Source organism: Camelus ferus, chromosome 1, assembly GCF_009834535.1.
Source record: "Camelus ferus isolate YT-003-E chromosome 1, BCGSAC_Cfer_1.0, whole genome shotgun sequence".
In the NCBI taxonomy this organism is placed as follows: Eukaryota; Metazoa; Chordata; class Mammalia; order Artiodactyla; family Camelidae; genus Camelus; species Camelus ferus.
Window position 1 is genome coordinate 1,624,311 of NC_045696.1, and position 24,320 is coordinate 1,648,630.

At 59.0% G+C, this 24,320-nt stretch overlaps 2 protein-coding genes and 1 pseudogene across 2 annotated transcripts in view; 2 read left to right on the plus strand and 1 right to left on the minus strand.

The window, feature by feature from the left end:
• Positions 1-374: 374 nt before the first annotated feature.
• TSPEAR (thrombospondin type laminin G domain and EAR repeats) overlaps positions 375-24,320 on the plus strand; it is a 124,162-nt gene continuing 100,216 nt past the window's right edge. Inside the window, exon 1 of the mRNA XM_032492187.1 lies at positions 375-883. Within this exon, the coding sequence (XP_032348078.1) occupies positions 799-883 (85 nt within the window). The 5' untranslated portion in view covers positions 375-798. The remainder of the gene's footprint in view (positions 884-24,320) is intronic.
• Positions 8,008-9,142, minus strand: LOC106728615 (keratin-associated protein 10-8-like). The gene has a single exon (XM_032492377.1). It carries the CDS (start codon positions 9,086-9,088, stop codon positions 8,393-8,395), a length of 696 nt encoding a protein of 231 aa, XP_032348268.1. The 5' UTR covers positions 9,089-9,142; the 3' UTR covers positions 8,008-8,392.
• On the plus strand, positions 9,781-24,319 carry LOC102511554 (annotated as a pseudogene).

Genomic DNA, 24,320 nt, shown 5'->3' on the forward strand with positions numbered 1-24,320 from the left:
AAGGTGCCTCTCAGGGCCCTGTGCGCCCCCCAAGCCCGTTTGTCTGTGCACTGTCTCTGAGAAACAGGCGGGCAGGGTGTCTCACGAAAGAACCACCACGCGTGATAACCGTCCACCTGGGGCAGACTGCAGGTGGACTGACCGTGGTTTGGGCAGGTCAGACCCCAGTGACCAGGAGCCTGATGAAATGAACCACCCGCCTCGCGGCCACTCCCCTCCCCCGGGCGACGCTCGCGTCTCATTAGCTGTTCCCTTGAAGGACTGACTTCCCTCCGGAGGGAAATTCCTGAAACCCAGCAGTTGACAAACCCACACACCCTCCGGAGGGCTGGGCACCAGATAAAAGCCCTCCACAGGAGCCCCACCCTCCCGACGGCCACTGCCGGCCCGGGACCGCGGGGACTGCGTTGGCTCTGCTCCCGCCCGCCCCCCACCTGGTGGCCCGCGCTCGCACCCCAGAGGGGCCTGCACAGGTCCTGGGGCCTCTGGCTCGCTCTCCGCCCTCCTGGATGCTTCACTTCTCTCCTCCTTCGGGGAAAAGGCGCTTGGCCAATGACTGATCGCAGCCTCGCAGGTGCTGGCAGCTGTCACCTGCAGGACGGGACCCCGCGCAGCTGGAGATAAGGAGGTAGAGCAGCCCGCTGCCGCCCGGCTGCGCGTCGCCGCCCCTGCACGGCCTCGGGGATGTGGCCCCTGCAGTGACCGCCGGCAGGGCCGACCCAGGTGCACGAGGAGCAGCTGCTTCCCGGGCGTGGGCGCGTGCGGAGCCCTGGATGGAGCTTGGGACCGGGGCCCCTCATGTCTGTCCTGCTGGCCCTGTGTGTCGCGCTCCTGCCCCTGGCGACCCCAGGCCGAGGCACCCGGCAATGGGAGCCCTGCACGGGTAAGCGGGGGACGTGGGGTGGGGCGGGGATGCGCCGGGCTCCAGGACGGTGCTGCCCTTTCCGCGGCTGGTTCAAGGCCACCGGTGCTGGGCTGGCTGGGGAGCAGCCGGGCTTGGGCTTCGCGAGGGAGGCGGCGGAGAAGACGAAAGGGGTGGCGGCCGTCACAGTGGAGACGTTGCGGGGTGGGGGCTCCTTCAAAGAGTTAACCTCCCCCACCCGAGGCCCTTCGCAAGTACTTACCTGCTGGGCCTCCCAGGGGGAGGCCTTGCACCTGCCTGAGGAATGAAGCGCAGCCGCTGGCGGGTCCCTGTGAGCAGAGCCCAGGCCCGCGCTGAGCGCAGCGCAGCACAGAAACGGCAGTCTGGGCCGCGGAGAAGCCCCAGGCACGCCCCCCTCCAAGGTGGAGAGCCCTGTCGGGGGTGGGGGGCGTTCCGATCCTGCCTCCCTAGGAAGGACGTTGACCTGCCGGCCGCCACGCCCGATCACGCCTTTCTGGAGCTTCTCCCGGGGGACTTTACGTACCACACCTAACAGTAAAGCACAGAGCGCCAGGGACGGGAGACCCGGGAGCAGCAGCTGGGCTCGGGGACGGGAGTGAGTGTTGGGCGCGTGCGGCCTCGTGGGAGCAGCAGTGTGGGCGGCGAGGGAGGCGTGGAGGCAGTGTGTGCGCGGGTCCCTGGGATCCTCCGAAGTCCCCTGCATGTCACAGCTCTTTGCTCTGGCGGCACTTGGCTCCCAATGATGTGACCAGGAGCTGACCGATGATGTCCCCAGTTCGGAACACTGGCCTGCGTGGGTTGGGGGTGGTCCATAGAGGGCCCCAGCTCCCCAGGGAGCAACCGGGACGTGCGAGTGGAGGTGAGCAGGCCCTGGGGCGGGGGTGTCGGGAAGGACTGAAGCGCCCGCTCCCGGGCCCTGAGGCGGCCGCGCCTGTCGCAATCACAGCCTCGGGGTGGGTGGTTTGCACGGCGCAGAAGCCAAGTCAGCCTGTAGCCATGAATCCCCATCTCCAAGGACAGACCTACACGCGGGGTCCAGGGTGCAGCGTCCTGAGCGCACGGAGTCTCCCCGGTGGGGGTGAGTCAGAGACATGTATCTTCATGTTCCTTCAGCGCTGGGAACAGAATCACCCTGCATCTGTAATGATAAAGGTTATTTATAAAGCCCGCCCCCTCTCCCTTGAAGGCACGTTGCAAACAGTTAAAAGATGACCTAGTTGCACTGGCAGGAAGGAGGGAAGAAAGATGAAAGCAAGTAAGTAGTCGTGAACTAAACCTGGAGTGCTCCCGAGGCACTGGGGAGCAGCCGGCCAGGACACAGGCAGTTAAGGAGGTCGCCCTGACGCGCTCGGGTGTGGAAGGCACGGGTGTTCACACCGGACAGTGTGTGCGGTTGGGCTTCACCTTCCCTGCGCCCTTGCTGGGCCTGCGCACGAGGCGCCCAGGCCTTGGCTGTGACCGCCCCGGGTTTTGAGATCCTGCCCCCCGAGTCTGCGACCACCAGCCGGTGGCCTGGAGTGTGACTGTGGCAGTGAGGGCCTCAGGGCCTCTGTGCCCCTGGGCGCCATACCCCTTCCCCGGGGGCGCTGTGCTGGGGAGGGGCTGTGCTGCGGAGGGGCTCTGCTTCCAGCACTGTCCAGTCTCTCTCTGCCCCGGGGCACAGACTCACTTAGTAAGCAAGTAAGGTCGCTGGAAGGCTGTGGGTCACTATGGGCTGGGATTTTCAGGTGTCCCCAACCCAGCGGAGCAGTGGAGGGAAGGACTGGACCTTTGCACGTAGAAAGTTAACCCCATCCAGGTGACGGTGGGGCGCCAGAGTGGCCCAGGAGCTGGGGGAACAGGGGATGCACGTCTGGGGGGCTTCAAGTTCAACAGTGAGGAAGCCTGGGAACGGAGAGGGGGCCTTGTGTGGACACGGAGCTGGCCTCTTCTGCCCGGCCTTCATAAGAACTGGACAGCAGGGGCTGCGTCCTGACAGCTGAGGTGGGCGTGGGGCCTGGGTGGGGCTGGTCGGGAACCTGTGGTCAGAATCTCGCAGGTGTACTGGTCAGTAGGCTCCAGGGCCCCTCCTGCAGGAGGTGGTGTGGCCCGTTTTGCCAACGGGGAAATTGAGCTTACGTGTCTGCCCGGGGTCTGGTGTGGACCCTCTGATGAGGGGTGGGGCCTGGGGCCTGGCCCGTCTACACAGGTGTGTCTGAGGATGAGTCAGGTCTCAGAGAGCCTCAGTCAAGCCAGAGAGAGGACCCCGGCAGGCAGTCAGCACAAACGAGGTGGTGGGGGCCAGGTGGGAGGTGCAGCTGGGGAACCAGCTGTGGACACAGGACCAGACTCAGGGTGGAGGACAGCAGGGGAGAGGCTCTGGAACACAGCGGCCAGGGCTCAGGGCAGGCATGTGCGTGTGGGCTGGGCTCCCCTGGGATGAGTGGCCGGCAGGGTTCTGGGCCGAGATGCCTTGAATAAGCTGTTGGCCCCCTGACCCCAGAGCCAGCCTGAGTCTTCTGATCCTGAGACCCCTCTGCTGCCCCCCTGAGATGGGCCAGCTGCCCTGGGACAGAGGGTGCAATACGATCGTAAGACCTTCCAGCTCCCACAAGAGGCCCACCACTCTGGGGTGCCTGATGTGTGTGGTGCCAGGAAAGTGGCAGGGGTGCCCTGCGGGGGACAGCTTGGTGGCCCGAGTTCTGAGCCAGGATCTCGGTCAGGGAGTGAGTGGTAGCTGCAGGCCGAAGAGCCTTTGTCCACCCCAGACTCAGCCTGTCCCAACCCAGTGTCATCTCCACGTGGACAGGAGGCCAAGGCAGAGGGGTTCTGTGGGGCGATAATAGGGAGAGCAGTACCCCAAGGGGCTGGACACTGCTGGGTGCAGGGGGCGGGGCAGAGAGAAGGGGCGGGGTGGGGGCTCGGAGCGGGGTGACCTGCTGCTGGTGTCAGAACCGTGTCCTCTGTTAGCCTGGAGACAGTCAGAGGCGGCTTCTCACCCAGGAGTCGGGGTGGTGCTGAGGTGTCTGTACCTGATGGACGTGGCGCCCTCGTCACCCACCTTCCTTCCTTCCTTCACTCGCTCGACACCCTTGTAGGGGAGGCGCAGTCACACCGTTTTAAAAGCTGCCCGGGGTGGGGGGGCCACAGTGGGGCGGCTCCCAGGAAGTCCTCCTCCCTGCCCTCCTTAAAGCATTCCTTTAAGGAGAATGCTGCGGGAAAGGCAGGTGGGAACCCTGGGGCCCGCCGGCGAGGCCCCAGTCACTGCCGGGAGTCCTGTGTGGGCACGACGCCCCCTGCTGGGCTCACGCCGCCTGGTGCAAGGCCCTTGAGTGGTCTGCAGTGAGGAAGCCGCTGCTTGTTTCCTGGTGGGCTGTGCTTTGTCCCCGTGGGAGTGGCTTCCACCCTGTCCTCTGGTGCTGGCGGCCGTGAGGCTGCATCTGCGCAGCTCCAGCCCCAGGCCGGCACCCTCGGAGTCACGCCCCGGGCACCCCTGGAGCTGAGCACGTGTGCGTGTGTCACAGGGAGGAGAGGTGCCAAGTCGGGGTCGTAGGGGGACTGAGGCCAAAAGACCCACTTCACCTGCTTGACGGCCTTTGCAGGGCTGGGGAGTGGTGGGCAACTGGGCACAGACTCCCCAAAGAAATAATGAGGCTTTTTGTTTTTGTCACTTTTAGCAAAAGTCCGTACATGCCATTAAATGAATGACCACTCCCCTCCCCGACCCCATCGATGCAGGTCAGTCACCTGTGCTCTGGAAGAGACCCACCTCACCTCTCACCGCCCTTTCTCCAGAAACAAGTCTTCAGAACAAAGCAGGCTTCACTGGCAAGCACAGCAGAGCCTCCCCCCGGCCAGCTCACAGCCCCGCCACACGGAGCCCGCACACACAGAGCCCCACCACGCGGAGCCCCGCCACGCGGAGCCCGTGCGCTGTGACCCTCACACCGTTCCTTTTCCAAAAATTCCCATCCGTTAGGCCAGGGCATTGTCTGTCTGCACAGAAAGTAGGAAAAAAAGAATCTTCCTTTTTATAATGGGACCTCACACACTATATGCTGGTTCTATGGTTTTGAATTTTAAGAGGAAATCATGGATTTCCAGGCAGCCTTTTTCCAGGATAAAATCTAGGAAACCCCCAGGTCACGCTTCTGGGACTGGAGGCGCCTCCCACGCCCCATCCCCACCAAACACCAGGTCAGAGGCCTCAGCCCTCAGCCCGGATCCTCCCACCCCCTCCTAGCCCCTCCCTCATCTCCCCTCCCCTCCTCCCAGGTGGGTTCTGAGCTCTGGGCTGGAATCGGCTAGGGCTGGGAGGGCGCCCACTGCTCTCCATATCCTGAGTCTGGGGGAGCACCCGGGACCACGACCACGCTGATGCCTCATGCGCCCCGTCCAGAGCTCTGCTCAGAAAGCAGAGGGAGAGGTGCTTCTGACCTGAGAGCTGGTTCCTCCCTGCCGGCCTTGGTCCTTGGAGAGGCTGGGGCTTGGGTGGGGGACGCCTCTGTTAGCGCCTCACCTTTCATCCCATCCCGGGTCGGGCCCGGGAGTGGTGCTGAGGAGGCCCAGGCAGCTCTGCGCTGGGGGAGGGAATTCGTGGGAGTCTCCAGGGAGTCAGGTCTGATGAACATCTCAGGCAGTGTCAGGGACACTCACCCGCCCACCGCTGGGAGGTGGGCGGGGGAAAGAATGCCCGCCTCACCTCCAAGGTGACTCCACGGATGGTTTGCTGCCCATGAGCCCCCCTGCCCCAGCTCGGGCCTCTGGTGATGGAGGGGGAAGGAGAAGCGACCCCGAAGGCTGCCCACCTCTGGGTGGGGCGGGGCGGGGCAGCTCCGACTGCCTGCTCCTCTCGGGCTGGCTGCACCACGAGGGCCTCGCCGGTGCACCCGCTGAACGGGGGGGGGGGGGGGGGGGCGGCTGCCAGCCTGGAGGGTCTGCGGGGCGCGAGGACCAGGGTCGTCCTGCGCTGAGGGGAGGGCGGGCAGTGTTCGTGCACATGGATGTGAGTGCGCAGGTGTGTGACTACGTGGGCGTCTGTGCCCACGCAGGGAAGAACCCAGTGCACATCCACGCAGGTAGCCAGGTTCTGGTGTCTTTTTGGCCACGTGCCTTCCAGTGGTTTCTGCAGCGGCCGTGGCAGCGCAGAAGACTGAGGTAGACGGGAAATTCTTCAAGGGTCTTCGGCCCCAGGTGGGTGGGCCAGCTGCACGGGCCGGGGCTCGGGCTCTGGGGTCCGCGGGTGTCCCGGCTCGGGTGCAGCCGCGTGGGGGTGGGGCGCTGGCGGGCGCTTGGAGGAGCCCCTGCACTAGGGAACGACCCCCCCGGGATGCCTCTGGGGGTCAAGTGCTGAGCTTGGGGTGCCCTGGGGGAGGGTCACCAGTCATTGGATCGGTGACTGGCCGCTGCCCCCATCTCAGTGGGCACTGTCCCCGACCCAGTTGGCTCCATCCAGGATCGGGGGATGGAATCCAGGGGCCTTGAACTTGGGTGGGAGGCACTGCGCCTTCGTCTTCATAACTAACCAGACGCAGCAGCTCCCAGCGAGGGTAACACCCGGACTGTCACCTGCGGAGCTGCCGGCACCCTCGTGTCCCATCACAGATGCGAGCAGACTTCCGTCCGCTGTCCGCCTGAGGCCCCCGCTCCCCTGGTTAGTTAACGCCTTGATGGAAAGGCCCACGTCTCACTGCGTCGTTCTAAACAAATTCCTTTTTAGTAACTGTGTTTGCACACAGTGGTCTCCCGTGGAAATCTGGAGCATTATATTTTGTGCATTGAAATTCGTGTTTCTGAGAAGGTGCCCAAAGGTTTCATTAGCTGGCCAGAGGGGCAGGGTGCACAGGAAGTCGGGGCCGCCTCAGTTCTCTGGGGGGCGGGGCTGCTGAAGTTGGCCTGAGGGTGACTTGTGAAGGGGCAGAGGGGGCCCTGGTGGGCGGAGCCCTGTGACAGCCGGGGGAGTTGATTTCTCACACCTCCACCTCCTTGGGAGGGTCCCAGGAGATGGGCAGGGGCCCCGGGCAAGCAGGGGCCAGCACTCCCACCGGCCTCTGCAGCCCCGGAATGTGGGGGCAGGGCTGGGTGCTGGTCTGTCTGCACCCATTCCCACCGCCCGACTCTAGTCACGGGGGGCCCTCCTTCCACTGACAGCTTCTCTGGGGACCTCCTTTTATTGGGTGGGGGACACAGTGACCCTGGAACAGCCAGCCCAGCCCAGGGAGTCTGGACCAGGTTCTCCAGGGGAGACCGTGGGCGGGTCAGGCGATGTCTCAGACCTGCTCTGAGTGCGCGGGCGTTTGCCGTTGCTCCCTCCCTTTGGGGACCACCTTGCTGGACTTTGAGGCCTCTGGGGAGGGAGGGCAGCGCTTCATGTCAATAGCAGGGCAGGGTAGGGTCACGAGCTAAGAGGTAGGGCCAGTGGAGAGTGGAGGCAGCTGGAAGGAAGGTGAGGGAGTGGCTCTGTTCAGGAGCGAGGGCTGGGCATCGGAAGCTTGGGGCTCCAGGAAACGTGGGGCACCCCCGGGGTGAACCTCAGGCAGCAAGCCTGGCCCTCAGACCCTGGAGTGTGGGCCTGGGAGTCACCTACCCCCTGGCCTCTTCCCCTTGACCTCGGCCACACCCAGCTTGGACCTGGGGCAGGGGGCGGGTGTTGTCACCAGCCTGTCTGGCACAGACAAAGCAGGTTGGGACATTTGAGCATTGAATAAAGTGCAGAGTTCAAGGGGAGGTGGAGGACGAGCACAGGACGCTGGTGGACGGCAGAAATGCCAGCGTCAGCTGTGTCCCAGTGGGTGACAGTCCCAGCCTGCCTCCGGGCCAGAAGCCAACGTGGGCCCTGGCCCCTGCATGTCTGCAGAGTGACCAGGGAGAGCCAGGCCTGTGGCGGGGGGCCTTCTCACCTAGGGGCCTGCTCACCAGGTGGTGTTGGCCACCGGAGTCTCAGACACGTGGCACAGCCACCCAGAGCTGCCTGGCGTACAGACGCGGGAGTCAAGGGCCCTGGAAAAGACCAGCTGGGCCTCAGACCTCAGAACCCTCGGAAGTGCTCCCAGGACGTGGCTTGTCTCCAAGCTTGCTGAGGCTAGAGTTATTTATGTTCCCCAAGGGCCGGGAATAATGGAATAAAACTAGTTGGGAGAGAGAACTAATTGAGACAAGGATGTTTATTCATTCAGCTCAAGATGCCTGCAGGAAAGAGGGGGCGCAGAGCAGCGGGAGGGGGCGACAGGGCAGAGTACGGCCCCAAGGCTGGGAGGAAGAGCTGGATCGGTGGTTGTCAGGGGTAACCTGGGGACCCCCGGTAGTAGGGGAGGGCCATCTCACATCCATCTGCGCCTAATGTGGAGGCCACAGACGGGCTAAGCCCTGTTTGTTGGGGTCTGAGGTCAGTGAACGTTCGTGCAGAGGTGCACACCAGAGCTCGGGCTGGGGTGCTTTCTGAGGATGGCGTGGGGGGGCCAGCAATGGTCGGGGGGTGCCCATAGCACCCAGCTGGCCCTGAGGGTACAGGCCCGGTCAGCAGCAGGACTTCTAGGCCGAGTTGGGGACACAGCAGGACGAGCGGGAGCACCTGGGGCGGCAGAGCAGGGACACGCAGGAGGCCGGGCGGCAGCAGCTGGGCTGGCAGGAGGGGACAGGGGCACAGCAGGCAGGTCTGCACACGGGGCGGCAGAGCAGGGACACGGAGGAGGAGGGTCTGCAGCAGGACGAGGGGCAGAGGGTGGGCTCACAGCACACGGGCCTGCAGCAGACAGGCCTGCAGCACACGGGCCTGCAGCAGACAGGTGTGCAGCACACGGGCCTGCAGCACACGGGCCTGCAGCAGACAGGTGTGCAGCACACGGGCCTGCAGCACATGGGCCTGCAGCACACAGGCCTGCAGCACACAGGCTCACAGCAGTCCTGCTGGCAGGGGGAGGAGGTGCAGCAGGAGGGCTGGCAGCTAGACTGTGGGCAGCACAAGGCCGTGCAGGAGCTGGTGCAGGCAGATGGGCAGGGGCAGGGCTCACAGCTCGCTGGGGTGCAGAGGAGGCTCAGGCAGGGGGTCGGGGCGCAGCAGGGGGGCTCGCAGCAGGGGGGCTCGCAGCAGGGGGGCTCGCAGCAGCTCTCTGGGCAGTCGTCCACCTGCCAGGAGGAGCCGGTGCAGGAGTCACAGGGACCGGGCAGGCAGACCCGGCTGCCGTAGCTCAGGTCGCCGGAGCAGGTGGACAGGGCGGGCGCAGCCATGGCGGGGGCGATGGGGCTGGAGGAGGGTGTGTGTGTGAGTGTGTGTGTGTGAGTGTGGGTGAGGTGCTCAGATGGTCGGCTTTTATACCCCGCTCTGTGTCGCGTGCTGCCCCAGCAGAGGCCCCATGCCCGCCCTTCCCGGTTGGTGTTTGGGTCCGGGTCCTGCGCTCCCTCATTAGGGCTGCTTGTTTTCCCAGGAGATGCGGCCCAGCTCGTAAAAGCCCCGGCTGTGTGTTGGGGCCACAGGGCGGGTCCTGACCACGTGCTGAGTGGGTGTGGGAGAACCAGGTCAGCTGGAGACGAGGCGGGGGGTGTCGGGGTGCTCTCGGCCATTGGGCGCTCATCCTGGGGACCTGGTGATCCGGAAAGGGGGGTAACTTGGATTCTAGGACCTGGAAGTGGCTCCTTTCTGGGGCGTGAGGTTCCCTTTCTTTTGCATTTGTCATCGAGTCCTTGCAGACGAGGGAGGGTGGAGATACCAGGGCAGGTCCTGGTGGTGGCGGTGGCCGGCTGCCCTGTTTTGGGCCCTGGCCGGAGGGAAGGACGTGGCCGAGACAAGCAGACTCTCTGCTGCTTTCCACACAGCCTGCGTCTCCGAGGCTGGGATGTTTGTGGCCCCCTTGCTCAGAGTGTGTCTCCTTTCCACCCTGCGGGCTCTCTGCACCTCTGTGGCTTTGGCCGCAGCAGCCGGCATGGTGGCCCAGCCGAGGCTCAGTCAGGTGGGGCTGGCAGCGTTCCCCTCTCACCCCCACAGCGGGGCTCCCGCTCAGGCTCCCCGGTGCCTGAGGATCGATCAGGCCTCGTGCTTGCTGGGGCTCTCTCTGCCTTCCCTCCTGCCTCTCCGTCTGTCTTCTCAGACTCAGCCCCACCTCCACTGCATCTTTCCTGGGGGCTGAGCCTGGACTCTGTCCATGGGCTCTTGGGACACTCCAGTGGGACACTCAGGGGTCCAGGGAACAGTGTCACAATGCTCTTTGCGTCAGATGCTGCCAGGTGCGACGGGCAGGGCAGCTGCACAGGTCGGGGGTGGTGGCAGTGTGCCCGTGGGGCCTCCGCTGGTCAGCGAGGCCGGCAGGCAGGGCGGCTGGGACAGCACAGCCACTGTGGAAGTGAGGGGGCTGGTCAGGACATCGGGTGGACCCTGAAGGCCAGGCTCAGGGAACAGGTGAAGAGCGCCGTCTGCGGGGCTGAGGGAAGCTGGCTGGGACCCCTTGGGTGGAGGGTTTCTGCAGTGATGATCACTTCTGTATCATCTTGATGACATTTTAAGCCAGAACACTTAGAAAGTATGGAAGCTACGTTTATCATATACGTTCGCACCCGTTCCCTGTGGCTGCTGTAACAGACGATCCCACACTTGCTCATATAAAATTGATAAAACCACAGAAATCTGCCCCCTCCCCGGTCCTGGAGGCCGGAAGTCTGACAGCAGGTTTACTGAGCCGACGTCAGGGGGCGTGTGGCTGGAGGGGAGGCCCTTCCCGCCTCTGGGGCTCCAGGCATCCTTGGCTTGTGGCCGCGTCCCTCCCATCTCTGCTGGCTGCCTGTCCTTGTCTGTGTGAAGATGGAGGCGCTGCTTCCGTTTTGAGGACACTTGTGGTGGAGTTTCGGGCCCACTCACTCACCCAGGATAACCTCCCAGGTCTAGGTCCTTAATCAGAGTTCACTGGGTGACCACCATGAGCTTCTAACTCAGAATTGTCCGCCCACGTCAGGCAGCACTGGGTGGATCCCGGGGGACCTGAGTGAGGAGGGGGGTGCTAAGCCACCCTCCAGATTCCTTTCCCCACCCGAGGGTCTGATCAGCCCGGCCTTGCAGCCAGCATCAGACGCCCCGGTGCCCCTCCCCGGGCTGGGCAGCTGGCAGGAGCGTGGATTACGCGCTCCTCATGTGTGCCTGCCCTGTGTTCTCTCTACACGCCAGCCACACGTCATTCTCCGGTGGGTGCCGCTCACAGGGTGTGGCCATCTCTCAGGGCAGTGCTGCAGCCTCCTCCGAGGCTGTGTCCCTGAGGCCCTCGTGCCTGTGCGAGGCCCCCGTGACTGCTGCTGTGGGTGGAGGGGCCTCCCCTAGGGAGCCCCGTGAAGAGTCGGACACCACGGTAATGATGTCACCCCAAGGCTCAGGGGCTAAAACATGGTCAGAACTTGGAAACCTGAGGGACCAAGCTGATCTGAGACCACACGGCGAATGACCTGGAGCCTCTGCACAGGCCACGCCCCGTGGGCTCAGCGCCTCCTCTGGCTCTTACCACAAGTCAAAATCACGCGGAAAGCAGAGAGAGTTTAGGGCAGCCCAGTGTGACCGCGTGTCCGTATGCGACCTCGTTCCTGGCAGTCACTGGGAGAGGGAGAGCGAGGCTCCTGTCCGTACGTGCCTCCCAGCGTCCCTGGGCCCCGGCCCTTCCCGCGGACCCTCCCTGGGCCCATTTCTGCTCCGCCTAAAGGACCTCCTTTGGTATTTCTTGAGGGCAAGTCCGCTGCTGAGGAGTTCTCTCACTTTTGTTTCTCTGAAACTGTTTCACTTCGCCCTCAGGTTTGAAGGTGGAGTGCTGGATATAGAATTCTCTGTTTTTGGATAGTTTAGGTGCATTTTATTGGTTTTCTTTCTAGATACAGAATTCCTGATGGGCAATTTTTGTCTTCAGCTTTTTACTGATATCATTCCATTGTCCTCTGTCTCCCATGGTTTCTGACGAAAAGTCAGCTGTTGTTGTCTTTTCTCTTGTTTGTGGAGTGTTTTTTCTCTCACTGCTTTGAAGTTTTTTATTTTTCTTTCTTTCCTTTTCTTTTTTCTTTTTTAACTTTTGGTTTTTATCACTATTCAGTGGCCAGGTGTGGTGTTCTTTGTATTTATCCTGCTTTGGGTTTACTAAGATTCTTGGATCTGTAAGTTGTTTTAAATCAAGTTTGGGAAAATTGCCTATTATTTCTTCAAAACACTTCTGTGCTTCGATATCATTCTTGCATTCTGAGGCAGAGCTTACGTGTGTGTCAGACTGTTTGATGCTGTCGCAGGTCGCAGGTCTTGTCACTTTTGTGCGTTCTTTCCCGTCAGACTGGATAATTTCTCCTGCTGCATCTTTGCTTTCACTCACTCTTTCTGTTTCTGTCTTCAGTCTGCTGTTAGGTCCACCAAGTGGATATTTTATTTCAGCTATTGTGGTTTTGGTTCTAGAATTCCCGTTTTTAATGTTTCCATTCCTCTGCTGAGATTCCCTCATGAGAACCTATTCACTCATGAACATAACATTTTCCTTTACTTCTTTGAGCATATCTTCCTTTGAGTCTTTAAACAAATAGCTGCTCTAATGCCATGGCTTGCAAAACCAATATTTGGACCAGCTGAGGCTGCATTACTATTGTTTTGTTCTTTAACTGCGGATTACATTTTCCTGCATCTTTTTATGTCTAGTGATTTTTGATTGTATATTAGCAATTATGATAATACATTTGGAGAGCCTGCATTCTCTTGTTTTACTGATTGTTCACTTTTGTTCTAGCAGACAGTCAATTACTAACTGACCACCTTGAACTTGTTTGTGCAGGATTGCTTTTACACTTTGTTGGAGCAGACCTGTGGAAAGCTCTATGTGTTGGTGAGATTCAACTTCCAAGCTGTCTTCCCTGGAAATCCTGTCATGGATTGGCTGGGCTTCGTTAGGGCAGATCTAGAGTGGGACCCCTATTCCTTGGGTGCTGATTAGATGGGGTGTCAGTGGGATGCCAGAGGAGCTCCACTCTCAGTCCTGTAGCAGTTTCTTGGCAGCCTCCAGTGGCCTTGCCTTACGTATAGACAGCCCCTCCCTCCGGCAGATTTACAGGGGACTTGCACGCAGCCCCTCCTTTCTGACGCTCGACTCCTCAGATTCTAGGTGCTTCCAGTGCCAACCACGGGTCTTTTCCTCTTCAGCAGAGTGCAGCCTCATGTCCTGCCCAAACCCCAGCTCACTGCACTGCACCTGGGAGGCTGACCCCAGGCTGGGAGCTGGGCACGTGTGGAGGCCGTCTTGCGGGTTTCCTCCCTCTCAGGAGTCACAGTCACTGCTGTGTCTTGACCACTGCCCAGAAGTGGATGTCTCATGTGTTTTCTTCAGTGGTCTGGTACCAGTCACTCCATCGAGTTTTCCCAGTATTATTTTGATCTCCATGTTCAACTCCTGTCTGTACCAGAAGGTTCCTGGGCCCTGCAGCAGAGGCTGTGGTTTGAGCAGGTCTTTGGGTGTCTCTCGTCTTTGCTTCAGTGAGGAGCCAGTGGAGAGGCAGCTATCAGGCAGGCAGGGGTAAACTCGCCTGCGAGTGGAGGACTCGGACAGGCATGTGGCTTCTAGGACAGAATGAGGCAGGCTCTCCCGTCAGGCCATCCCGGGGACCCCCAGCCCCGGGCAGGGAGGTCTTTGTGCTGGGAATGCCCTGGCCAGGCTGACCACAGCAAGCGCTCTCCCCAGGCAGACTGGTCCCCTCCTTGTCCCAGAGTCACCCAGCGGGTGACCCTCTCCTGCCTGCAGTGGAGGGAGCCGAGGGGCGGGAGTGCTGGAGGGTGTCTCTTTATGGACGAGAGCTCAGGCGTGGGCAACAGTGTTCCCCTCACGGACAGGCCCTGCGCGGGAGTGTTTGTCTGGCCTCAGCCGTGTGTGCATTTGTGTGGTGCCTGAACTGTGTGGAGCTGTGCGCCAGACATCAGGGACCTGGCCTTAGGAGAAAATTTCATAAAGCCTCTTACATTTCAACTCAGCAGCCACTTACAGGGGTTTTTTCAGAAACACCATTGTCTGCATTAGATTCTCAAAGCTTCCTCGCTGTCAAGGGTGGAGGTGGAGACCCTTGAATTCTTGATAAAAGCGGTAGGGAGGGCTATCCAAGTGCACATCCAGATTTTACAGCCAGAGCATTCGGGCGGGCAGAGTGGTGCCGGAGGCAGCTCTGGGGACGCAGGGGACAGGCCAGAGCCCCAGGGAAGAGGGAGCGGGCGGTGTCCAGCGCAAGCAGCTGCGCGCCCTCACCGCGGCTGGTCAACATGCTGCCAGACGAGCTGGCCCCTCGCCCGAGTCCCACGGGGCCCACCTTGACCTCTGTAGGCCAGAGACTGTGCCGGCTGCTGGGGTGCAGGTGGCGCCCGCGGACCATCCACAAGCCACCTGCACCCCGCCTGCCGCCGCCCCAAGGCCCCTGCTTCGTACACACTTCCCTAGGGATATGCTGGCTCCTGCTATTCCCGGAGCTGTATCTCGGTGGCTTCTCATACTGCTTTTCTAACTGCAAGGCTTTCTCAGGACAAGCAGCCAAGGTCACCACCCACCATAAGTTCTCTGTGACCTGCGCCCTTTATCCTCAGGACCCCATGGGCAAGGGGTCCCTGCATCCTTCCTGTGTGTCCGCTGGCACTCCACCTCCTGCTTGGCGGCCCAGACACCCCGGGACCAGGCAGACACACTCTGGGGATCCGCTGGGGAGCCAGCTGGACATGGGGAGGAGGACCAGCATCCCAGAGGGAGGGAGGTCTGGAGAGTCATTCAAAAGTTGCTCAGATGAAATTTTGAGGAACAAGGCAGAATCCAGACGGCGCCAGTAAGACAGCTGGGCAGGCTGCCACGTGTAACAAGAGCTCGCAGGGGGTCTAATTAATTAGTCAGAAAATCTACAGCAGAAAACTGCGTCCTAGGAAACTGCCAGGAAGAAGCAGAAACAAGGAAGTCAACAGCTGGGTCTGTGTGGTCGGGACGCCCACGGCCCGGGTATAAAGGCCGCCCGGGGAGGGAGGCTGCAGACATCACCGCCCTCCTCCCGACGCCAGCCCAGACCTAAGCCACCATGTGCCACACCAGCTGCACCTCCGGCTGCCAGGCGTCCAGCTGCGTGCCTGTGACCTACAGGCCAGCTGTATATGTCCCCGTGAGATACAGGCCAGTGCGTGTGCCCGTGAGCTACAAGCCAGTCGTGTGTGTGACCCCCTCCTGCCTGTCCTCCGGGTGCTTCCAGCCCTCCTGCCCCACCCTGGTCTGCAGACCCACCTCCTGTAGCACCCCCTCCTACCTTTGACCGCGAGCCTCCTCCCAGCATCTCCAGTGCAGATGGGGCCACACCTGTGTCCCTCCTGGCACGAGTCCTCGACTGACCTCCAGGTTCTGCACGTGGCAGATGGAAAGCGTGCTCTGCCAACCCCCTGACCTCCGGGGGAGGGAAATGTGCTGAGATGATCTGGATCCTTCAGTAAACTTGTACATCCCCTCTGGGAAGCCCTGGTTCCCAGCAGCTTTCTCTGGCTCCGACAGGAAGCCACACCTCACGAGCCAAATAAATCGAGCTTTTCCGAGGCAGCAATCTCTTCCTGTCTTTCTTTCATCTCTCAGTTTTCTGGCTGGCCAGTCTGTTACCCAGGATTTGGGGCTGGTCCCCTCTGCAGTGATCCCTGTTGCTCCACTGTGGCTCATGGTGGGGGGGTGGGGGAAGGGCGGTCTTGGGAGGAGGGAGTGGCCCAGGACATCATACCTTCCGTGCTCAGCAGGTGGCGCGGGCAGGGACTCGCCCGTCTTTCCGTGGCTGATCTTCCCCTCAGCTGTGGAGTCCTGCCTCCTGGAGTGAGTGCGGGCTGCCCCATCTTGTCGGAAGATGTCCTGTGTCCTGTGTCAGGGAGAGTTGAGCCCAGGGGGGCAGCTTTGGCTCCTTTGGGCATCAGGGTTGCAGAACTGGGGCAGCTCTGGTCCTCAGCTCGTGACTCACTTCCATCACCGGTCCACGTATGACTCATTTTTAATCAATCAACTGATGATCAATTATTGCTGATTGTGCTATAATAACCCTCACGTGGACAGCAGAACATCAGTGACTTAGGCTGGGAACGTGTGCTCGCTGTTCTGTCACCTTTGAAAAAACGGAGTTGAGTCACGTCTCTTTGTGTTCCCAAAAGGTGTAATTCGGATTCAGCAGTTTGCATGGTGATAGGACATCACCCTGACTGTGACCTTCGGGGGGACTCGCCCTTCTCACTCTGTGCTACGGCTGTTCCCTCCCGTGCGCGGTGCGTTGGTCTGGGCCCCTCCGGCTGCCCTGTTGTGGGCCTGTGTCAGCTTAAATCTGCCCAGTGGGTGGCCGGGTGTGGGTGCCGAGGGGACTGTGGGCGGGAGGGCCTGGCTGTGGACTGTCCTTGTCCCGTCCCCACCCGCTGGCATCCATGACCTTTCTGTGTGGGGCAAGCCAACCTCCGCGGCGTGCAAAGCGCTCACGTTCCGTCTGTCTGTCCGGCAGAGGGGAGGACGGCGTGCAGGAGCGCAGGGCAGGGAGCCGTGTGCACGGAGCCCGCCTCAGGCCCCAGGGGGAGCCCAGCCTGCAGGTGAAGCTACAGGCAGCGGCCGGAGACCAGGAAACTGACTTCCCCACCCGCTCCTCAGAAGCACCCATGGGCTCCAGACTCTTTGTTTTGGGGCTTTTTTGTGATGAGTTTTCCTTGGAGCTTTTCTAAGACCCAAGATGGGTGGGGCTTGAGATATACTTTGTCAGCAGTAGAGAGAGCCCCGCCCTGTGGATGAGACCATCGCCCCCGCCCCCGCCCCCGGCGGCCAGGAGTGCCTCCAGCGGGCCCGCCCTCCCCTCCAGCCCGCAGGGGACCAGATGTCACGCCACAGCCTGAGATCCCAGTCAGGGCCAGAGCCGTGGCAGGCCAGCTCTCCAGGGCCGGTCCTGGACTCTCCAGTCCCCCTCCCAGCCCCCACCTTCCAGAGGGACCGCTGCCCGGACCTCCGGCAGCAATGATTTGAGTGGTTCTGAGCTTCTGTAAGTGGAGCCACCTGCACACGTTTCTTTTATCAGCTGTCTTCGTTTTGGCGCTCGAGTGGGTCCAGCTCTCGGAGGGAGGGAGGGCAGGCAGGAGCTATATAGTTTTGAATTCCCTGGAGGAGTTTATAGCAGTTTGGAGCTATTTACTCCTTGAATGTCTGGGTCTGGTATCAGCTTGGCTGGTGGATTCTAACTCTTGATTCAAATTTTTAGTGGTTACAGGTTATCACATTTCTTTTTTCATTTGTTTTTTGGGGGGAGAGGCAATTAGATTTGTCTGTTTATTCACTTAATTTATTGTAGTGGAAGCACTGGGGATGGAACCCAGGACCTTGTGCACGCTAAGCCTGCGCTCTGCCACTGAGCAGTACCCTCCTCACCTCAGATTTCTAAAAAAATTGTTTTGGTAAGTTTTATGTGTTTTAGATAATTTATTGGGATAAAGTTGTAATGGTCACTGATAATTTTTTAAAATTGTTATGTCTGTGGCTCTGCTGTAATTTCTCATTTCCCAGGAGTCTTTGGGGCGCCTTCCCCTTTGCCCCACCAGCCAATCCCACAGGCCAAGGGTCCGTCTTCTCGGAGAACCGTCCTTGCTCTGTTGGGTGATGTGTTTCCCATTTCATTAATTTCTGCCCACGATTCTGCTATTTCTGTACTGAATGTTTTTTCAATTGAAGTGTAGTCAGTTTACAGCGTTGTGTCAGTTAAACAGTTTTAACCGCTTTTCCGTGACACTTTTCATACGAGAACTTTGGGAAACAGCACAAGTGCTTTCCACAAGTCATACTGTGGAAAAAAGCAAAAAGGGCAAGGCAGTCCCCTGGCTTAAGGTGACAGTAAAGTCAGGTTCTGATGCGTCACAGCTGAGCAGCGCCTTGTGACGGGAGCTGTTTTGGGGCAACAGAGCTGACACTTTTCTTTAACGGATGTAAAGATTCAAATGTGCACATACCACGAGCACAAGTTTTAGGCCACAAATGGATGTTTCCACATAAATTTGGAAGTTCTTTGTGACAAAATGTTCCCTAAATATTAATTAGCCAAAGTCTCATTTCAGCAAGCTTTGTCTAAAGTGAAGAAAAATACTGGAAAAGTCTCAGGTTCTGAATAAATTGACCTTTAACGCTGTTGGTCAGCTTGCTCTGAGGAAAGTGTGTCACAGTCTCTCCCGTGACGCAGGATTCATCTTTCCTCCTTGGAATGCACCAGGTTTTGCCATTTTGAGGCTACCGTTTGTGGCGCATCGAGGTTGAATACTGTTGCGTCTCTGGCGCACTGAACTGTGTTACCACGGGCCAGAGTGCATCTCCATCCGGGGCAGTGTTTCTCCCGTAAAGTGCGCTTTGCCTGCTGAGATAATTGCACCGGATGGCTTCGGTTGGACGTGCTTTTTTCTCTCCTTTTACTTTCAGCCTTTCTGCTCTCTATGTTTTAGGGGCTGGCCACACCCCTACCCTGTGAATGAAAGCAGAAGTCGTCCACTGACCCACAACGTCTGTCCAGGGCCCTCGTTTTACCCCGAGTTTTTCCTAGCCCCACTACTTGGTCAGCTTTCTCATTGATCTATTCGGTTAGTATCTGTTTATCCGCACACCTACCGAGTTGTGACCTCACTGCGCTGCCCCTCAGGTCTCCTCCCGGGACGCCGTCCCCAGCCGTGTGCTAGTGATGGTTTCCTTGGAGGGGATGCTAGATGGACCTATTTATTAGCCAGCCTCTGCGGGGTTCCTGGCTCAGGCTCCCTCTGGGAGCTGGGCTCGGTCTTCGGTGACTAGCCAGAGATCAGTGTGGGGCCCTGGGGGCGCGCTCCCGTGAAGGGCAGAGCAGGAGGGTGGAGACCTTTGTGGCACGGCTCGGCTGCCGTGACCAGGGAGACGTGGCTTCAGCAGCAGGGGAGGATGGCGCAGAGGAAGGAGGGCAGGCAGACGCAGGTGGGGCAGGAGGCCGCCTCACAGGCCTCGGGCTGGCAGCTCAGGGATGTGCAGCAGGCGGGGCTGCAGGCGGGGCTGCACAGGGACTGAGGGTCACAGCCTGGGTGGCAGGAGGTGGTCATGGAGCCCAGAGGACAGCACAGCGTGGCCTCGTTGGGGGTGGCCACCCCACAGCACAGGGGAGGGCAGCAGATGGGGACGCAGCCCGGGCAACCAGCGCAGCCCGGCTGGCAGCCCTCGGGGCCGATGGTCCAGCACATGGTGGTGTGGGGCTGGGCGGGTCTGGCAGCTCCTTTCCCGGGCAGCCTTTATTACCCGGGCCCTGTGTCCCGGCAACAGGTCCACTGTGTGCTGCTGGCGCTGGTTGCACTTTCCTCTTCCTGTTTTGGGGGCCCCGTGAAGCTGGTCCCACAAGGAGACCCCGCACACGAAGCACAGCCCCTGAGCCGGGAGCGGCCGCAGCCCACACCAGGCTGGGCTCTGCTGGGCTGGACACTGGGTCCTACTGCAGGGGGTGGACAGATGGTCCCCAGGGAGTCAGAGTCCTGTGCCCTTGTCCACCGAGTCCCTGAGTGTCCCGGGTGGGCGCCCACCCTCGCATGCCCCAGTGTCTGTGCATGGCAGCCCCCGGCCCGGGGCCCCACCTGGGGCTTCTTCCTGTGGGGATGTTTGGGCGTCCTGCCGGCTGGCGTGGGGTCCTGCTATTGGAAAGGAGGGGAGGGCACCGGCGTGATGCGCCCAGACTCCCACCCGCGGGGACCACCCGGAGCTGGCCCACGACAGGACTGTCCCACCAGGATGACTGGGGCCCAGGGCCCTGCAGCCCCTGGGGAGAGCAGACCAGCAGGTCACCACTGAGAGTGACGGAATTCAGCCCCGCGTGTCCCTGCCAGCCCCCTCGCACCAGGCCCTGCGTGGTCTTCTCCACCCACGATTTCCAGAAACCTTCCCTTCACATCTCTGAGGAAGCAATTCTTACTCCCCTTGGTAGAGTTGAGGCATCTGAGTCTGAGAGAGGTCATGAGCTGGGATGCAGGCCAGATGGCGGCTGACGAGGACATCTGGAGGGGGACACTGGCACAATGTGGATTCCAAAGGGTCCCCATGTCCAAGATGCTGGACTCTTGGGAGCAAGTTCCACCAGGACAGTGAAAACGCCCCACAAAACGTGCCTAGTCAGCTGTTCACGTCTCAGTGTGCACACTGCCTCCCACTTGCCCAGGAGAAGGACCAGGGCCGCCCCATCCTCCCCCATCCTGACTCATCATTCTCTGCGTAAGTGGTTGGCCGGTCGGGGGGCCACGCCACAAGGAGTGGACGGGGCTCCTGGTGTCTGCAATGCCGTCACTCCCTTCCTATGTTCCAAGGAGGTGCTGGGGCCCTCACACCCTGGCTCGCTCAGTCAGGGCAGAACACGCCCCCCCTGCACCCACCTGGACCTCACCGACCCCCACACGTCCTGGTCCCCACGCTTCTGGGCTTTGCGGACATGTATGTGAGCTGGGAACTGGGACACACGTGCCGCAGGCGTCCCCGCCGAGCACACGTGCGCCGTTGTCTCGGCAGACGTCAGTTACAGACACGCGCACAGGTGGAGGTAAGAATTGCAAGAGAATTCTGTAAATATCTGCTGGTCGAGCAGGTTAACAGCATATTCAGGCTCTTCTGTCCTTACTGACTTTCTGTCTACTTGTTTGATTGCTGAGAAGCTGAAGTCAGGCGATAATTGTGGATTTGTCTGTTTCTCCCTTTAGTTCTATCATTTTGTTTGTTTTATGTGTTTGAAACTTTTGTTAGGTGCTTACACATTTAGAATTGTTAAGTTTTCCTGGTGAGTCAGCCCCTTTAGTATTATATCATCTCTCTCTTTATCCCTGGTAATATGTCTTGCTCTGAAATATACTTTATTGATATTAATATAGACATTCCAACTTCATCTGATTAGTGTTTGTGTGGTATATTTTTCCATTTGTTTACTTTTAACCTGTCTATATTTTTATAATTAAAGTGGGATTTCTGATAGGTAGCTCATAGTTGGCTCTTGTTTTTTTATCCAATTTGAAAATCTGTCTTTTGATTTTGATGTTTAGATATTTCGCATTTAATATAATTGTTAATATATTTAAATGTAAAAATACCATCTTGCTAGTTATATTAAAGAACCATCTGTTCCTTTTTCTCTTTTCCTTCTTTTTAGGTTTGATATTTTTATTTACTCCATTTCATCTCTACTTTTGGCTCATTACTTGTTGATCTTTTGGAAGCTGATAGATCTAGAGTTTATAACACACAGCTTTAATGTAACACAGTCTACCTCCAACTAGTCTCACGCTGTGTCATCTGTAGCATCAGGACTTCACAGCAGTGCACTTCTGCTTCCCTTCCCTGTCCTCTGTGTGATTGTCATATTTTACTTTTATGTACGCTGAGAACTGTTACTATATTTGCTCTAAGTGTCAGTTATCTTGTAATCCTTTTTGTATTTATCTCCTCTTTAAAATCACTTCTAGAACCATTCTTTTCCTTGTGTAGATCCAGGTTTCTCCACGCTATCATAGTCCTTGGCTTGAAGATTTTCTCTTAATATTTCTTGTAGTGAATATCTTCCGTTAATCACTCTCGTTTTTTGTTTATCTGAAAAAGTGCTTATTTGACTTTCATTTTTGAAAGATACTCTGCTTCATAGGACTGACAGATTTTTCTTTTAGTGTTTTAAAGATATCATTCCACTGTCTTTTGGATTGTATAATTTCTAATCAGAACTCTGATATAATTCCTATCTTTGTTCTGTATATAGCATGTCTTTTCCGTGTGGATGCTGTCAAGATTTCCCCTTTACTTTTGGTTTTTGACAGCCACAGTTTTAATATGGTGTTTCCAGTTCATTTTATGGGGAGGGGGATATTTATCCTACCTTAAGTACTCTGATATGTTTGAATTCATGGTCTGATGTCTTTCATCATTTTTAGAAAATTTCTCATATTATTTCTTCAAATATCCCTTCTACAGATAAGTAATTTGTGAGCCTTACTCTCTCTCGAGGACTCTAATTATGTGCATCAGTGATAACTTGATATTGCCCTGGAGTCTTGGTGTTCTGTTCTCCCCCCACCCATCGTACTTTCTGTGTTTTAATAGGGCTCTATTTCCCTGTCTTCAAACTCAGTGATTGCACACTTGGCTGTGTCATGTCTGCTGAAGAGCACACTGAAGGAATTCGCCTTTGATGTTGTATTTGATTCTGCACTCTCCATGTGACTCTCTCTCATGGTTTCCATGTCTCTGCTGCAATTCCCATCTGTTCATATGTGTAGTCTATGTTTTACACGCAATCCTTTAACATATTAGTCATAGTTATTTTAAAATTCCAGCCCGACAGCTCCAACCTCTGGGTCACTTGGAGTCTAGTTGTGTTGATTGCTTTCTCTCTTGACAGTGGATTTATTACCACCACCACTACCCCGCTTTTTTTGTATGTCTTCTAAGTTTTGTTGAATCTCAGATATCATGTGTTCATTTCAATGGACATAAAGTGTTTCCTCCTGGGAATGGCCGTGTCTCTTCTGTAAGGCATCAATGTGTGGGAGGGAGGTTTGAATCAACCTACTCAGGTGTTGGCCTCAGTTTGGGACTTTCAGGATACCAGTATCTTCAGATTCCAGGGCGCTGCCAGTGTCTTGTGCTTAGGACAAGGGCTGGGGGACACAATGTTTTGCTCTGCCCTATGTTTTCAGCTGGCCCTGCTTGCCTGGCACACAGAAGGGACCTCTACACGTATCTGCCTTTCCCCAGTGGAGACTGACACAGTTCAGGCAGCTGCGCTGGCCGGGCTGGAGTCGGGAGCCAGGAGGGCTCTCTGGTCCTGGTCCAGGGCCAGCTTTGGCAGGCCCTGTGTGCTCGGGGCTTGGAGGGTGAGGCTGTCTCAGACTTCCTGCCTCTTCTCCTGGGACATCCAGCCTCCCCTTTGTAAGTGTGGTGGGTTTGTGTGGGTGTTTCTGGCCCTCCCTGTGTAGTCATCCTTTAGGGACCAGGTGGGACCCAGGCCTGTTTCCCGTCCGCCACTCAGAGGGAGGGAAGTCCTCCCCCACCCACAGCATGAGCCTCGAGGGGTGGACATGGGGGCACACCTTCCTGACCCTCCACTCACCAAGGCCCCCCACCCCAGCCGGGCCACCAGGAGGAGGCTCTGCGAGGGGCCGCTGCGCTGTGCTTTGTTCGCACCTCCAAGGAGAGAACTTCGAAGAGCGCGCGCTTAGCATGCAGGAGGTCCTGGGCACAATCCCCAGTGCCTCCATTACAGAAAACAAGCAAATAAATAAACCTAATTACCTCCTCCTTCCAAAAAACAAACAAATAAAAAACTTTAAAAAAAAAAAAGAAGGAAACTTCAAGCGGGCGCGGACCCCACGCTGGCCGCGGAGCCGCCGCGGGCCCGCCCGGCCCCGAGCACCCGCCGCGCGGGCAACGGCCTGGAGCCAGACCCCAGGCCGCAAGGCGGTGACCAGGGCCCGGGCCATCGGCCCCCTCCAACAGATGGCGGCCTCGGGCGCTGGGGCTGTGGTGGTGCCCTCCCTCTTCATGGCCCCTCGGGGGCCCGCGAGCTACTGCCCCCCCCCCCCCGGACTCTGGAGCCTCTCCGGCACCAAACTGCCCTGCTCCCCCCAGCCTGTGGGGAAGCGCCTCCTGTGCTCAGCGCCGTCCCGGGCCTGAGTGGCGCCCGCTGTGCCGCCGGGTGTCAGGACCCCACTCGCTTCGCTGGCACCACGGGTGCCTCTGTGAAGACCGTGGGACACGAGGGCACCAGGACCCTGTGGAGCGGCCTCCCAGCCGCCCTGGTGTGACTGTGCCAGCGGCCGCCGCCTGCTCCACCGCCGATGGCCAGCTCAAGGCCTTCCTGTGTGGGCGAGCCCTGACTTCAGACCTCTGCGCACCCATGGTGGCCGGTGCACTGGCCCGCCTGGGCACGGTGACTGTGGCCAGTCCCCTGGAGCTGGTGCGGACAAAGCTGCAGCCTCGGCATCTGGCGTCCCGGGAGCTGGGCGCCCGTGTCCGAGCTGCTGTGGCTCAGGGCGGCTGGCGCTCGCTGTGGCTGTGCTGGGGTCCCACTGCCCTTCGGGATGTGCCCTTCTCAGCCCTGTGCTGGTTCAGTCATGAGCTGGTGAAGGGCTGGCTGAGCGGGCGCAGGCCAAAGGACCAGACCTCCGTGGGCGTCAGCTCTGTGGCTAGCGGCATCTCAGGGATGGTGGTGGCCACCCCGACTCTACCCTTCGATGTGGTGAAGACTCAAGGCCAGGTCACGCGGGGAGCCGTGGAGGCAGTGAGAGCGATGCCCCCGCACGCCGCCTCCCCCTGGCTGCTGCTGCGGGGGCCCCGGGCCGAGCCGGGCACCAGGGGACTCTTCACAGGCTTCCTCCTGAGGACCCTCCAGGCTGCTCCCTCCTGCGCCACCACCACCGTGATCAGCACAAATGAGTTTGACAGAATCTTTTAAAGGCTCAGCCGGAAACAGCCTCTGGGCCCCTGAA